This window comes from Phalacrocorax carbo, chromosome 1, assembly GCF_963921805.1.
Source record: "Phalacrocorax carbo chromosome 1, bPhaCar2.1, whole genome shotgun sequence".
In the NCBI taxonomy this organism is placed as follows: Eukaryota; Metazoa; Chordata; class Aves; order Suliformes; family Phalacrocoracidae; genus Phalacrocorax; species Phalacrocorax carbo.
Genome location: NC_087513.1, coordinates 205,775,840 through 205,789,091, shown reverse-complemented (window position 1 = coordinate 205,789,091; position 13,252 = coordinate 205,775,840). Strand labels below are relative to the sequence as shown.

General features: G+C 45.9%; 1 protein-coding gene across 5 annotated transcripts in view; it reads right to left on the bottom strand.

The window, feature by feature from the left end:
* Window position 1: 1 nt before the first annotated feature.
* Window positions 2-13,252, bottom strand: part of MTMR2 (myotubularin related protein 2) — a 65,123-nt gene continuing 51,872 nt past the window's right edge. For 4 of the 5 annotated variants that reach the window (XM_064441330.1, XM_064441333.1, XM_064441334.1 and 1 more), the window contains 8 exons: window positions 12,612-12,761; window positions 11,616-11,804; window positions 9,104-9,289; window positions 8,046-8,252; window positions 6,408-6,500; window positions 4,655-4,789; window positions 2,980-3,156; window positions 2-2,030 (listed from right to left, as the gene is read on the bottom strand). In XM_064441330.1, the coding sequence (XP_064297400.1) occupies window positions 1,869-2,030; window positions 2,980-3,156; window positions 4,655-4,789; window positions 6,408-6,500; window positions 8,046-8,252; window positions 9,104-9,289; window positions 11,616-11,804; window positions 12,612-12,761 (1,299 nt within the window). In that variant the 3' untranslated portion in view covers window positions 2-1,868. The remainder of the gene's footprint in view (window positions 2,031-2,979; window positions 3,157-4,654; window positions 4,790-6,407; window positions 6,501-8,045; window positions 8,253-9,103; window positions 9,290-11,615; window positions 11,805-12,611; window positions 12,762-13,252) is intronic. The other variant, XM_064441331.1, reaches the window with a different exon arrangement.

Sequence of the window (13,252 nt, the reverse complement as noted above, 5' to 3'; positions counted from 1 at the left end):
CTTTACCCATTTATGAATTTTTATTAGTGTTAAGGAAACCAAACAGCCTTCAAGAAACAAAATATACACACATAGTCAACTTGCTAAGAGAATAATGCTATGAACCATCTTACATACAATCACTGTGTAAGAGCAGATTTGCCCTTTAACCTTAAAGCAAATCCAGGTCCTTCAGAGGGTATTTTGCACGGATTCTTTGCACTACTGAGCCATGTCTCAGGCCACCCTGTAACAAATGCTGTGATGCCGTAGGGCCTGTTACTCTCAGTCCAAAGGTGGCTGTGGATTCCTGTGTAATCACTGAGACACTGACTGCAGCAGAGCAGAGATGGAGGCTGCGGGGGGAAATGATTGTTACTGCCTCAGAAGGAATGTGGCTTTTGAAAGGCAGTTTCTTACGCGTAAATTGGCCCACTCTTGTACCCTCTCAGAAATACTAAGGTGGAAGCGAGGTGGAGTGAAGAAGCATGCGGGAGGATACATTGAACAACTGACCACAGTATGGGGTCCTGTCATAAAAGAGCAACACAGAACCCCAGGGCAAGCAGTGCCCCTCTTCCTTAGCACGGAGAAGAGAAGCAGCCTGGAGTAAAGCTCCTCCCACAGACAACTTCCTTCACCGTAAGCCCTATCTTCTACAGCCCCATCCTTACCTGTTTGGAAGAGCAATGGGGCAGTCTTGGCCACCAAGTGTGGTTTTTGTCTCCACTTCTCTGGTAAAATCTTGTGTTTTTACAATTGAATGTGGACTTAACGTCACCTGACTAAACTTAATTCTTGAAGTATGCTATGAGGAGAAAGACCTAAACATAGGGCTCAGAAACAGGCTAAGCTGTTTAGTCTACTGTGATTAAGTGGCAGTTGCAACGCAGGCAGAAAGGCTTCTTTGGTTGATAGTCAGTTACTTCCATTAGTTAACAGAAAACTGAAATACCTTAAGTATGCCACTATGATCCTGCACAGAAGCACTGAAGTCACTAATTACGTTTACCCAAGCAAAATGGAATGACTGATCCCAGCAGTTCACACGTGCCCCCTGGCATTCCACTACCTTTCCCCTGATGAGTACGAGGCACTGGAGGACAGAGGAGCCGCAGAAAGCCCCGGGGAGCCATACTCTGCTTCCCCCCTCAGAAGTAAAGGTGCTGAAGTTGCATCCTGGCACACCCAATGTAAACCATGAGCGAGACTCCCAAGTTGCAGAGGTGGAAGTAAACTTTGTCCTACAAAGTTCGGTCACGTAGGTCGCTCCTCTACCACTGTGTTTTACTGGTAGAAGCTGCCCTTTCTTTAAATAAGGCATCATTTACATGGCTTCCCATGATCTAGATCAAAGTGAAGGGAAAAGCAAGACCAGGGATGTGTTTCAGGTGCTATCACTGCTTGTCTCAGTACGCTGGCAACGGCTCTCATTAACACTGCTATGCAGACAGAGCGGAGGGTCTCCTGGCTCCACAGCTGTGTTCTAGGCTCCAACACAGAGTCAGTATTGCCTTTTAGCAAAGGTGAGATTTTGTTCAAACTTCTGAGTAGATGTTTTTCCTCCACGGTACTTCTAGTACACAGTCTCTCTTTAAAGCCAAGTGATTTCTAGCACGTAAGTGAACAAAGAGCGAGCTCTAGGTTTGTTTTAGGTGGCAAGTGCAATTAGCTTGTATTATCTTAGCCACTGAGAAGGTTAATTGCATAGGGGGCCTTGTTTGTTTGTTTTAGCTTAAGCTTCCTCTAGTGCTACAGTACTAATAAATTACCCTGGAGAGAAATAATAAATAGGTTGGCATCTCCCAGACACCACGCTGGAAATCCAGAGGGTTTCAGAAAAGCTGCCCCTGTGGTCCTGGGAAGGTACTCGGCAAAAAAAGTTTGTATTATACAACTGTCTGTACGGGAGCGACACACTGCGCGGGAGAGCCAGCTCTCTCCGAGGATGAGGTGGAACGGTTGGTGATTTCTCTCTGCAGTTCCTCCACTTTCTTCTGCAGCTCAGCCCGCTTGGCAAGAAGCTCCTTGTAGCGATTGTGGACGGGTTCCTGCAAGAAAATGCGCAGCTGAGGGCTGGCAAATAAGCACGGAAGTGGAAGCCTGAACCACAAAACGCTGCTGCTGACCCGGCACACAGCCACGAGGGAAGGAGGGGTGGCACGTGGGCAACAGCACTGTCTCCAGCCCAGGGGCGAGTAGTCGCTCTGGCTTTAGGATACTCATTTTACCTAACATGCATGGTGCAATAGTGGCTAAACAAAACTTAGTGTTTATTTTGAAAGATGACCACTACAAAACTCTAATCTCTCACGTTTCTGGGGGACACTGGCCTGGACATAATTTCAGGGCTTTGGGGGAAAAAAGCAACACAGATTTATCCAAATATTTTCACATAGTTCTGACTGTTAAACAGTCAGGAAAGCATTTGTTGGGCTCCTGTATCTAATGCCCCAGATTTGCAGAGCTCTGTTAACTGCGGTGGACGTTGAGGCAATCCAGGAATATGCCCTTTCCTATTAAAAAGCGATTCCACCCCTTAGGGCCGTGTTGAGGCTCCTTCTCTCAGGTGCCTGCCCTGGGCACGCCAGTTTCCCTGCTGCCACAGCTCAGGAGTGTAACGCTTGCAGTCAGACCCCTGTGCCCTGGACAGCCGAAGCAAGCAGCAAATCTAAATATAGCCCCAAAGCTCAGATCTAGAATCCTACATCCAAAGAAATTTTGGAGTTTTAGGCTCTTCTGTAAAGAAGAGAGAACAGATGATTTTCCTCATATTCTAAGTGAGAAATTTTCCAAACCGATGAGTATCTTGAGCTCCTGCAGTAGATGTTGCTCTTTCACTTACTTGCATTTGAATTTAGGCATTTCTTTTTAGATTTAAGCAGTGGCGGCATAAGTTTGTACATCAATTCTTGTGCTTCAAAGGTCTTGAGCTCCAAAATGACCGTATTAGTTCCAGCAGAGAGGGAAATAAAAGCAGGACCCTTGGAAGAGACGTACCTGCGGTTTCATCCTGGGGTTCCAGCGGATGTAGTAGCCGACCCACAGCTCGAGGTGGCGCATGCTGGCCACGGGATACAGGACGTGGTTGTTGTAGCTCACGTACAAGGGGTTAGTGAAGTCTTCCAGTTGGCTGTTGATGTAAGACCAGAGCGACACAGTCTTTTTTGGAAGGCTCTGTAAGGGAAGCGGGGGGAGACGGCTTTATTTCTCATACGAATCCCAGCATTTATATACAAAGTATATATAGCAGCATATACACAGCCTCTCACTAATACAGAGCTGGTTGCCTTTTTGTAGCTTGAAAACAAAACCTCGTTCTTTTGATGTGGCTGTTGTAATCAGGGCACACAGATACAGGCAGGCGCACATGCACCCTGGCACGGAAGCATTCCCTTCGCCACCCAGCTGCCAACACAGACCAGGAATCGCCATCGGCACAGCAAGGGGACGGTGGCAGGTGAACCCTCAAAGCTTTAGTTAAACTTCACCTCTTTAAAGTGCTCCTGGAGTATTTAATTGCACACACATATTAAAAATAAAAAACAAACATTTGACTTAGGCCCTGATCTAGTGGAATCATCAGGCCTGTGAATAGTCCCAGTGAAAGCAGTGTTGAAGTACTTTCCCGATTAAGTACTTTGCTAAGCTGAGGCCTTAAACAAACAAAAAAAAACCCCAAAACAAACAACAACAACAAAACAACCAAAACCCACAAAAAAAAACAACCCCCAAACCCACATACAAACAGCACACAGGTTTTCTTCTCTGGAAATTAAAATTATTCGATCGCTGTGGAGTCTGGAGAAACAGGGTCATTGATTTCGCTACAGTACAATGCTATCACTTCTGCATTACAGAAATTTACTTTTTTATTACTATTTTTATTTGTTAACTGATGTGCTGTTAAATATAATCACATCAGGCTCAGACAGCACTGTCCTCAACATACGTCTCTGATGTTAGGCTGCAACCTTGGGGTGCCAAAGCGCTTCATCTTTTGGTAGGTGGGACGGAATGAGCATCACTGCTTTTCCTTCTGGTCCCAGACTGGGTGTGAATAGGGTAGGGTGTGAATGGTCTGAGTGTACACATCTTTACGCTCCTCCCCTGGCAAACAAACCTTGGCTGGGCTGCAGGGCAGAGCTGGCTGGTGGCAGGACCTAGAGGCATGTCCTTCCTCATCCTAGCAGCTCTGTCCTCTCCCAGAAAAATGCAAGCGCAGCAAGAATGCACATTGAGACCGGTTACTTGCTGTAGTGTGCAGAATGGCAATACAGACTTGGTAGTTAACATCAACCTCATGAGACCATTGCAAGGAAAAGGGAGGGCAAAATGGTGCCAGTTTCCACAGAGGAGGTTAAATTAAACTGGAGTTCAAAGAAAAATTGCATTTCCAACTACTCAGGAGACACCAGGAGCTGCTCAGCCACCAGTGAGCAGCTGAAAGCCATGCTGACAGCCGTGGGACTGTCCAGAGGGAAATGGTATTGCTCTGACATGTAAGTCGCCAACAGACAGCAGTTTGCACAAAAAGGAAAATACCCCGTGACCCAGCTGTTAAGAGAAGGGCTTGGCATTACCCAGACCTGCATCTACTGCTATCTTTGAGTGGTAAAACAACTCCTTTAGCGCTGTCTGACCACCTAAAGCAACCACCGTACCATGCCTTCACCTTGGAGAGAAGCTGTTTTACCTCCTTCACTCTCTGCTGCTCACTGCTGCACAGGAAGGTCCCAAACAAACAGCTATACAGGTGATCCAGGATGGTTATCAGGAAGTACTCATTGAACTCAAATGCTGTAGGGAACTTCAGACAGACCAGAAAATTAGGTTAGGTTTTAGAACAGGAATCGCAAATAAACTTTCTCCCACTTTGTGGTTCTGGTAAGGAGTTTGGCTGCTCTTCCTTATTTCTAAACCAGGATTTGTCTCTCTTCTTTGCCTGGCAGAATATTCAGGATCATATTTGCTCCTTCCAGGAGCAACAGCTTCTCTCTTAGAAACCTGCTTTACATGTGCAGAGAGGAATTTTGAGCAAAAGCCAGAGGTCTGAAGGGTTTGACTGCTGTGTTTAGACACACTCAGTGCAGCTTCAAGTTGAAGCTTGCTCTGCTGTGCCTGCCCCTAATGACAGACTACGAAATGAGACTGTGAATAAAAGGCTGAAGCATATATGAAATAATGCATAAAAAGAAATTGAAATCTCCCAGGGCCAAATGGAAATAACCTGTGTGTGCAACAGAGCAGTTCCCAGAGCGAACAGCAGGGAGGCATCGTGCAACACAGGTCAGCGGGAGGAACAGGGGTCTGGGCAGGGGCTGTGTTTGCTGTTGGTGTTCCATGCGGAAACAATCAGAACCAAGACAGGGAGAACTGAAGTTCCACAAAGGGTCAGTAACAATACATGCAGTGAACTGCAAAGACATGCTGGAGCAATGGAAAGGAGAGCAGGAGGCCTTCCTTCCTCACTAACCACCCTTCCCTTCCCAGGCTGCTCTGGTTGCAACAGCCGGACCTCACCAGCAGGTCAGGATGCCTGCTTCTAGGGGCAACACAACGACAGCACGATGCGAGTGACTTTTGATGATGGTAATGCCTCCCTCTTTCTCTGCTTGGATATGGTACAGCTTCCTATGCAGTGGCATCCTTTCCCATTTCACCTGTTTTTGTCCATGATGAGCCTAATTTTTTCAAAGAACTGCCTGACCATGGCTGACATCTGCTTAAAATGCAGCACAAATGTCGCAGCAGACATGAAAAAATATTTCAGGTCCTACATACCTGGGGGAAAAGGTCTCTCAGCCACAGTGTGTCTCTCCTGAACTGTGCTTCTGCCATGCTTGGTCTGAAGCAAGGACCTCAGCTCCTGACTGTACCTCAAGTATGAATCAGGAGCAGTATGTTTGCCTTCAGAAGTTAAAATGGAGCAAATGCAAGTCTTCCCTGCAGGTTTGGTTATGGTATCAGCTTGAGCAGAGCCAACAGGGATCTGCATGCACCCATCATGCTAGAGCCTTACGTTAGCACCTCAGGTCACTTATGCTTCTGAAGGCACAGTGGGCCAGTGAGGATGGCCGGGGTGTCTGCTCCTGCCCATGATAAATGTGAGGCAGCTGTCCCCTACCTCAGGGTGAGGCAAGCTGCTTCTCACAAGCTCACATTTATTATAGCAGCACATTTGTAAGCAGCACCCACTGACTATCTAATCTGATGCAAGCCAGTGTCGTGGCCTTCCTGTGAACTTGTGCATAAAGGCTCTTTGCTATACAGACTCCCAAGAAACCTGTTGCCAGAGTCAAAAAAGGAAAAGAAGCCCAGGAAGGACAGCCTGTGCAGGTCAGCTTGGCAATTACTCCTGTGGCCAGACACTGCACCACGTCTTGGTACAGTGTCTTTGTGGACACGTGTGCCACCCAACTATTTACCTGTCTTGTCATTTGCCAGACACAGTCAATGAACTGGAGGAAGACAGGAGAGCGGTCTGCGTCTGCGTGATTCTTATCTCCATGGCCAACTCTCTGAAATAGAGCAGGACATATAAGATAAGTCACATGGGGCTCCATGGGGAAACTGCTGGGGTCTTCTCTCAGTCACCCAAGCCTTTACCAACTGCTTTAAGAAGCTTCAAATGAGTCCTGATTTTGCTTTGTCCATATCAGTGGGCAAAGGAGTAAAGCACAGCTACTCCCTTCGTCTTTGAAGTGAAATTTCTTTACAGGGATATTTTAATGCTAAATTAAAACAAGAGTTGTTTGAGTAGAGGCTCCAGATGCTATGCTGGCACTGATTTCAGTTAATAGCTAAAGTTCAGAAGGAAAAAAAATGAGAATGTTTTTTGCTTCAGTTCCAGCTGTCGTCCTGGCTACTTCAGTAGTACGGTGTGCTAGATCTAAACACTACCTACAGGCACGGCATGTGGCAATAACCGTCACACAACACCTCGCAGCTTCCAAGTCCTGTACAAACACTGATCCAGCCCATCTCCCGCCACCTCAAGAGGGGCAGTGATGAAAGCACCCCCAGAAGTAGGCCTCCAACCCTGACCGTGCTGTGTGGCCTTGGATAAGACATGCGAGGCCTGATTCCATATAACTAGTATAGTACATTACTGGTTATACATTACCCAGGAGCCCTAAGTGCCGTACAAAGACAGAATAAGAACATGCACATAACAGACATCACTTCCTCTTCTGTAATACTGTTCTCCCCTCAACAAAGGAAATCAATATCATTATCTTCTTTGTATAGACAGGGAAGCTAAAACACTCATAGTTCGAACACCAGATAACAGTTTTGCTGCAGCAGAACCTCAGTTGCTTAGTGCCTCAGTTTCCCCACTTTTGTCAGAGCATTTGAGTACATGACCCACCATCACACGTGCTGTGAACAGACCTTGTTGTGGCCGGTGTCAAAATTCAGTGACCACAAGAGACCAGCTACAAGCAAAACACAATAGGAACAGAGACAGAAAGGATATTACTGAAAGGCTCTCTTGATTCCCATCAGTGCAAACTGTAACAAACTGCTGTGTCCACAAGCTGTCTCTTGGTCCAGTCTCAAACTGATCTTTTACCTAAGCAATTAAAAGCCTCCCCAAAAAGATGTGCCTGAAGAAAACGTGAGATCAAGGCCATAACCAAATTCCTCCATCTGTTCAGCACCAAGGCATTTGTTAGATGATGGTGTCCAAGCAGTCTCAGAAAATGGACTGAACTGGTAAGAAAGACAAAAAATACCCCTGTGGTCTCTGCTGATTCCCAGCAGAAATGCCTATCCTGAATCCAAAGCACACTGCTAGTTTAAGCCTGAGCATGGGAATATGACATACCAGTCAGGCACCCGAGAGATTTAATACCACCTGGTTCCTCCTATCTAACCAACGCTTTCTCCAAGGAGGTTAAGAGATGACTGGAATTATAGGCAGAAAACAATAGCAGCAGCATTCACCTTTCTTTTGCGATTTCAGCTGGGAGACTTCTCACAGGAAAGGCTAAACTCCTTTGAAATCCTTCAAGGTGGACAATAACTTTCTGTTCAGTGCCTTCCAAGGGCTAGTGACTCACCAGCTGAAATCTGTGGCCGAAGCTCAGCCACTCCTTCTCCACTAGCACTTCGAAGCCCCTGATAGTTCGGTAGTAGCCATCTAACATGAGCAGAGAAAGAGAGGTGAGCTGGGCTGTCCGGTCCCAGCCATCACTGCAGTGTACAACCACAGATGTCTTCCCTGACTCCACCTTGTCAGCAATCCGAAGCGCTCCAGCAAGAATGAGCTAGGACAAGGGGAAAAAAAAAAAAGTTACAAAACCTCTTTGGCACAGAAACTATAAATGAAAAATGGCTACTGACAACACAGGACAAACCAAGGGCTCTGTCTGCCTCAAGGAGGGTGGCAGATCAGTTCCAACTACTTCATAACTAGGACAGCAAATTGGTGAACGCATTTTTTGTTCCTGCAAGATGACAACACATCTAAACTACAGCGTAGGTGCAGCTCTAGAAGAGCCCTTGCATTAAGCTCAGGTCTTGGACAGGTCAGGATTTAAAATGCAAGAGCATTCTGTGTCTGAACATGAACACGAAATGGTCATCGCCTTGCAACGACCCCAGAAGCAATTTGCCTGTCTGCATTAGCAGGTCGACAATGTAAGCTGGACGTTTCTAGGCGAGAAAGAGCTTAATTTGACAACCAACATCTGTAGAAGCTGAAGCATTTTGCCCCACTCATTCTGACTCCACTGGGATTCCTGAAAGCCTGACACGGCATGAACTCCCAACTCCCTGTCTGGACCAGGCAGTAACGCCAGGACGTCAAGGATCCCTGAGTCAAGAGCTTGGAAACTCTGGAACAGTTACAGGTTACCTGGGACCACACTTCACTTCCAAAACTCCATCTTCCAGTATTTCGGCCCCTCTCTTGTCCCTCTTCCCATCTCCTCAAAACTCCCCATTCCATGAAACTGTGGGTCTAGTTGTTTATAAATGAAAACAAATTTTAAGTGTTTCAATTTCTCATTAATTGAAAATCTGGCACCGGAGTTAGCTCTGGATACACCTTGCAGTGAACAGACTGCTATGCACTTGTGGTTACTCAGCCACATCCAGTGGACGCAGACATGCATACCTTGATATGCTCTAGCCAGTGAGTTGACTCTAAATTAGACAGCCAGTGAGTCTCCTCAATATTGGGATACACTATTTCTTTCAGTTTTCTCAGCGATTCTCTCATAACATGAATATTGTGAATATCCAGGAACACTAATTCTGCATTCTGATAGGCATCCTCGCTCTCATAGCCCCCTCCTTTAGCCTGAAGAACAAAATCCACATACAAATCATTAAGCAAAAACATATTTCATACTTCATCCCCATCTTTTCTCCTAAGCAAATATCAGCTGACAAAATACCACAGTGATTGTGCTATCTAAAGCAGGTAGAAAACATTGGATTTATCTTACAATAGGGAGCAAACCTGTACACGCACACACTTTGTGTCTCTTTTCTGCAATAGGTAATGAATGCTATAATTTTTACCAAAGAATATCACATTACAAGACTTCTCTTTCTCTGTAATTATCATTTATCCCCATTCAAGCTGCTAACTCATTAGATTCACTAGTCTGTCATTTACAAATTTACCATACTATTATAAAGGGATATATCCCACACACTAATTGCCTTCCCTAAGTAGTGGCAAAGGCAGATTTAAAGAAAAAAAAACAGCTTTAGTACAACAAAAAATGGTAGTTCTACCATTAAAACAGGGCCTAAGAGTGATGGCATGAGGCATAATTTTAAAAAGAGTAGAAAGGAGGACTCTGGGAACTACCATCCTGTCAGCCTCACCTCTGTTCCCAGGAAGATCATGGAACAGAATCTCCTAGAAGCTATGCTAAGGCACATGGAGGACAGGGAGGTGATCCAAGGCAGCCAGCATGGCTTCACCAACGGCAAGCCCTGCCTAACCAGCCTAGTGGCCTTCTGGGATGGAGTGACTGCATCGGTGGACAAGGGAAGGGCTACAATGCTATCTATCTGGAAATCTGTAAGGCCTTTGACATGGTCCCCCACAGCACCCTTCTCCCTAAACTGGAGAGAGATGGATTTGATGGGTGGAGTGTTTGGTGGATGAGGAATTGGATGGACGGTCGCATCCAGAGGGTAACAGTCAATGGCTCAATGTCCAGATGGAGACCAGTGACAAGTGGTGTCTGTCAGGGGCCCGTACTAGGACCAGTACTGTGTATCTTCATCAATGACATAGTGGGATCTAGTGCACCCTCAGCAAGTTTGCAGGTGACACCAACCTGAGTGGTGCAGTTGACAAGCCAGGCGGGCAGGATGTCATCCAGAGAGACCCAGACAAGCTGGAGAGTTGGGCCTGTGAGAACCTCATGACGTTCAACAAGGCCAAGTGCAGGGTCCTGCACATGGGTCGGGGAAACCCCCAGTATCAATACAGGCTGGGGGATGACGGGATTGAGAGCAGCCCCGCAGAGAAGGGCTTGGGCACTGGTGAACAAAAAGCTGGACATGAGCCAATAGTGTGTGCTTGCAGCCCAGAAGGCCAACCGTATCCTGGGCTGCATCAAAAGCATGGCTAGCAGGTCGAGGGAGGTGATTCTGCCCCTCTACTCCACTCTGGTGAGACCACACTTGCAGTGCTGCATCCAGCTCTGGAGCCCTCAGCACAAGAAGGATGTGGAGCTGTTGGAGCGGGTCCAGAGGCGGGCACAAAAATGATCCAAGGGCTGGAGCACCTCTCCTGCAAGGACAGGCTAAGAGAGTTGGGGATGTTCAGTCCGGTGAAGAGAAGGTTCCAGGGAGACCTTACTGAGGCCTTTCAGTACTTAAAGGGGGCTTGTAAGAAAGACTTTTATAGCAGGGCCTGTTGCAATACAAGGGTTAATGGTTTTAAACTAAAAGAAGGTAGATTTAAACTATATATAAGGAAGACTTTTTTTTTTAATGATGAGGGCAGTGAAACACTGGCACAGGTTGCCCAGAGAAGCAGTAGATTCCCCATCCCTACAAACGTTCAAGGTCAGGTTGGACAGGGCTCTGGGCAGCCTGGTCTAGTTAAAGATGTCCCCACCCACAGCAGGGGGGTTGGACTAGATGACCTCTAAAGGTCCTTTCCAACCAAACCATTCCATGATTCTGTAACAGCAGGAAGAACGTTCCTAGACATTAAAGATCCCCGATTATATTTTGAAATTAAAGATCATAATGCCTGATTTTCAGCAGTGCTGAGTATCCTCTGCTCCCATGAGGGTTAACATGGATAGAGTTCTGATGGTGTTAGAGGAAGCAGTCTTTCAGCCATGCGAAGTGAAAAATGGAGATGCACAAGATCCAGGACGCTAGACGTTGACCTCAGTATTACTTTGATTCCCCCCCCCCCCCAATCTCATTTTCCATTGTAGATTAATCCAAATGGACCTTTGTAGTCACACTGATATCTTACAGATATCAGCGCAGGTGTAAAAGTCTGTCTAGAGAATCAGATCATTGCATATGATTCCCTTCACAGTGGAAAACCCTTTGGGATCCTCAGGAATAATTTGAAATGGTGGAAGGAAACGTGCTCCAAGTTATTACATTTCCAGCTTTAGACAGAGGAAAAAGCACCTGACCTTATTGGCTACGGCATTCACACTAGGCCTTGCATCAAATATGAAGATTTTATGGGACTGAGCATTAGAATCCATGATGGCTTGAAGGTACTTTTCATCTTCCTTGCTTCGCTTGCCACTCATTCCCACCATTGGCTGGCTACAGCGAGTGATTGTTGCTTGACTTTCTGGGTGAATCCATGACAACACCTTTGGAAAAAAAAGAGAAAGAAATGAAGGAAAAATGGGATTCATTAAACCACTGAAGTGTTTTTCCTGTAATGGCTTGCTCTGGGATCCTGCCATTTATTAGCTGGTTCCAGAAGGCTGGATTCTATTAAAACACGATTCAAAGAAAGAACTCTTCTGTCCTTACTCATTCATTCTGGTGCCATTCCCAGAGTTTGAACAAACAAGAGGTGACTGAATAGGTTTAAGTCTGACTTTTAAATATGATGCAGACTATTTTCTCTCTGTTTGTATGAGTCACAAAAACACTTTCTTGCTCTGCAGTCATTGGGCTATGTCTTACTCTACATTACACAATGTAAAAAAGCACTTTAGGAACAGATTTAACTTTCTATAATCTTGAGAAGTAAAAAAGTACATTTTCAGTTGCTGCTGAAATAATCATCATAATTATGTTTGTCTTCATTACATTTAATCAGCATTTTCATCAAGAGTATCACTAAGTATTCCTCTAGTCTGAAAGTCGGAGTAGGCCAGACAATTGTAAACAACCAGATAGGACTGCTTTGCATTTCCCAGGAACGGAACTGAGATTCGGTCTGGGTTGTGCTAAGTTATCTTCTCATTTTGGTTTAGTCTACTCGTCTTTCCCAACAGTAGTTCCAGCAGCTAATGTTACTTTCTAACCCCTCAAACATGCTGTCACTTTTATTATCCATTGACCATTTATTTGCTCCCTGGAATCCACTCAGCTTGATCTTGGTATTATTTATGGCCCAAAGGTATGTAACAACACCACATCAAAGTGGCTTCCTTTGTCACACTCACTGGTATGCGTCCTCTTGATCTGAAAGATGCTACTCTCTTTAATTCTTCATCAGGAATGTTTACGGGCACAGCTAGAATGGCAGGGTATGTATCACACAGCTCATAGCGCTCATTAATCTTGGTCAACCTCCAGCTTTCATTGGGAATTCCCTAGAGAGGAAACAACAGCAGGTTAGCAAATTAGTTGCTCTGAGACCTCAGCACAGTCAAATCCCCAGACCTGAAATTCAAGGCAGCTTTTGTTAATGAACGACATTAAGGGCTGGAGCCTGGGACTGTATTATGTTGGTAACTTGCATTTCATGCCTCTTCCCAGAGAGGCAGATCACTGAAGAACAGGAAAACTAGGAGACTGCAGGCTCATCTATGGCAAAGGAACTGTGGCAACACAGGTGATCTCCCTGAGAGCATCTTTAACCCACCTCCTGGTCTCATCATGGTGCTTAAAGGAGAGCCTGGAGCGGGACAGAATGGGAGACTGACAGTCCTCACTCCTCTCTCAGCACTTAGCTCAAACATGGTGGGGTGGGAACTGGGATAGAAAATGGAGTTACTACTCCACTGTGATCTGGACAGTGATGTGCAACTCCCATGTTCCTCTCAGACTAAGCTCTCTGGTTGTACTACTCTGACTTGGGTTG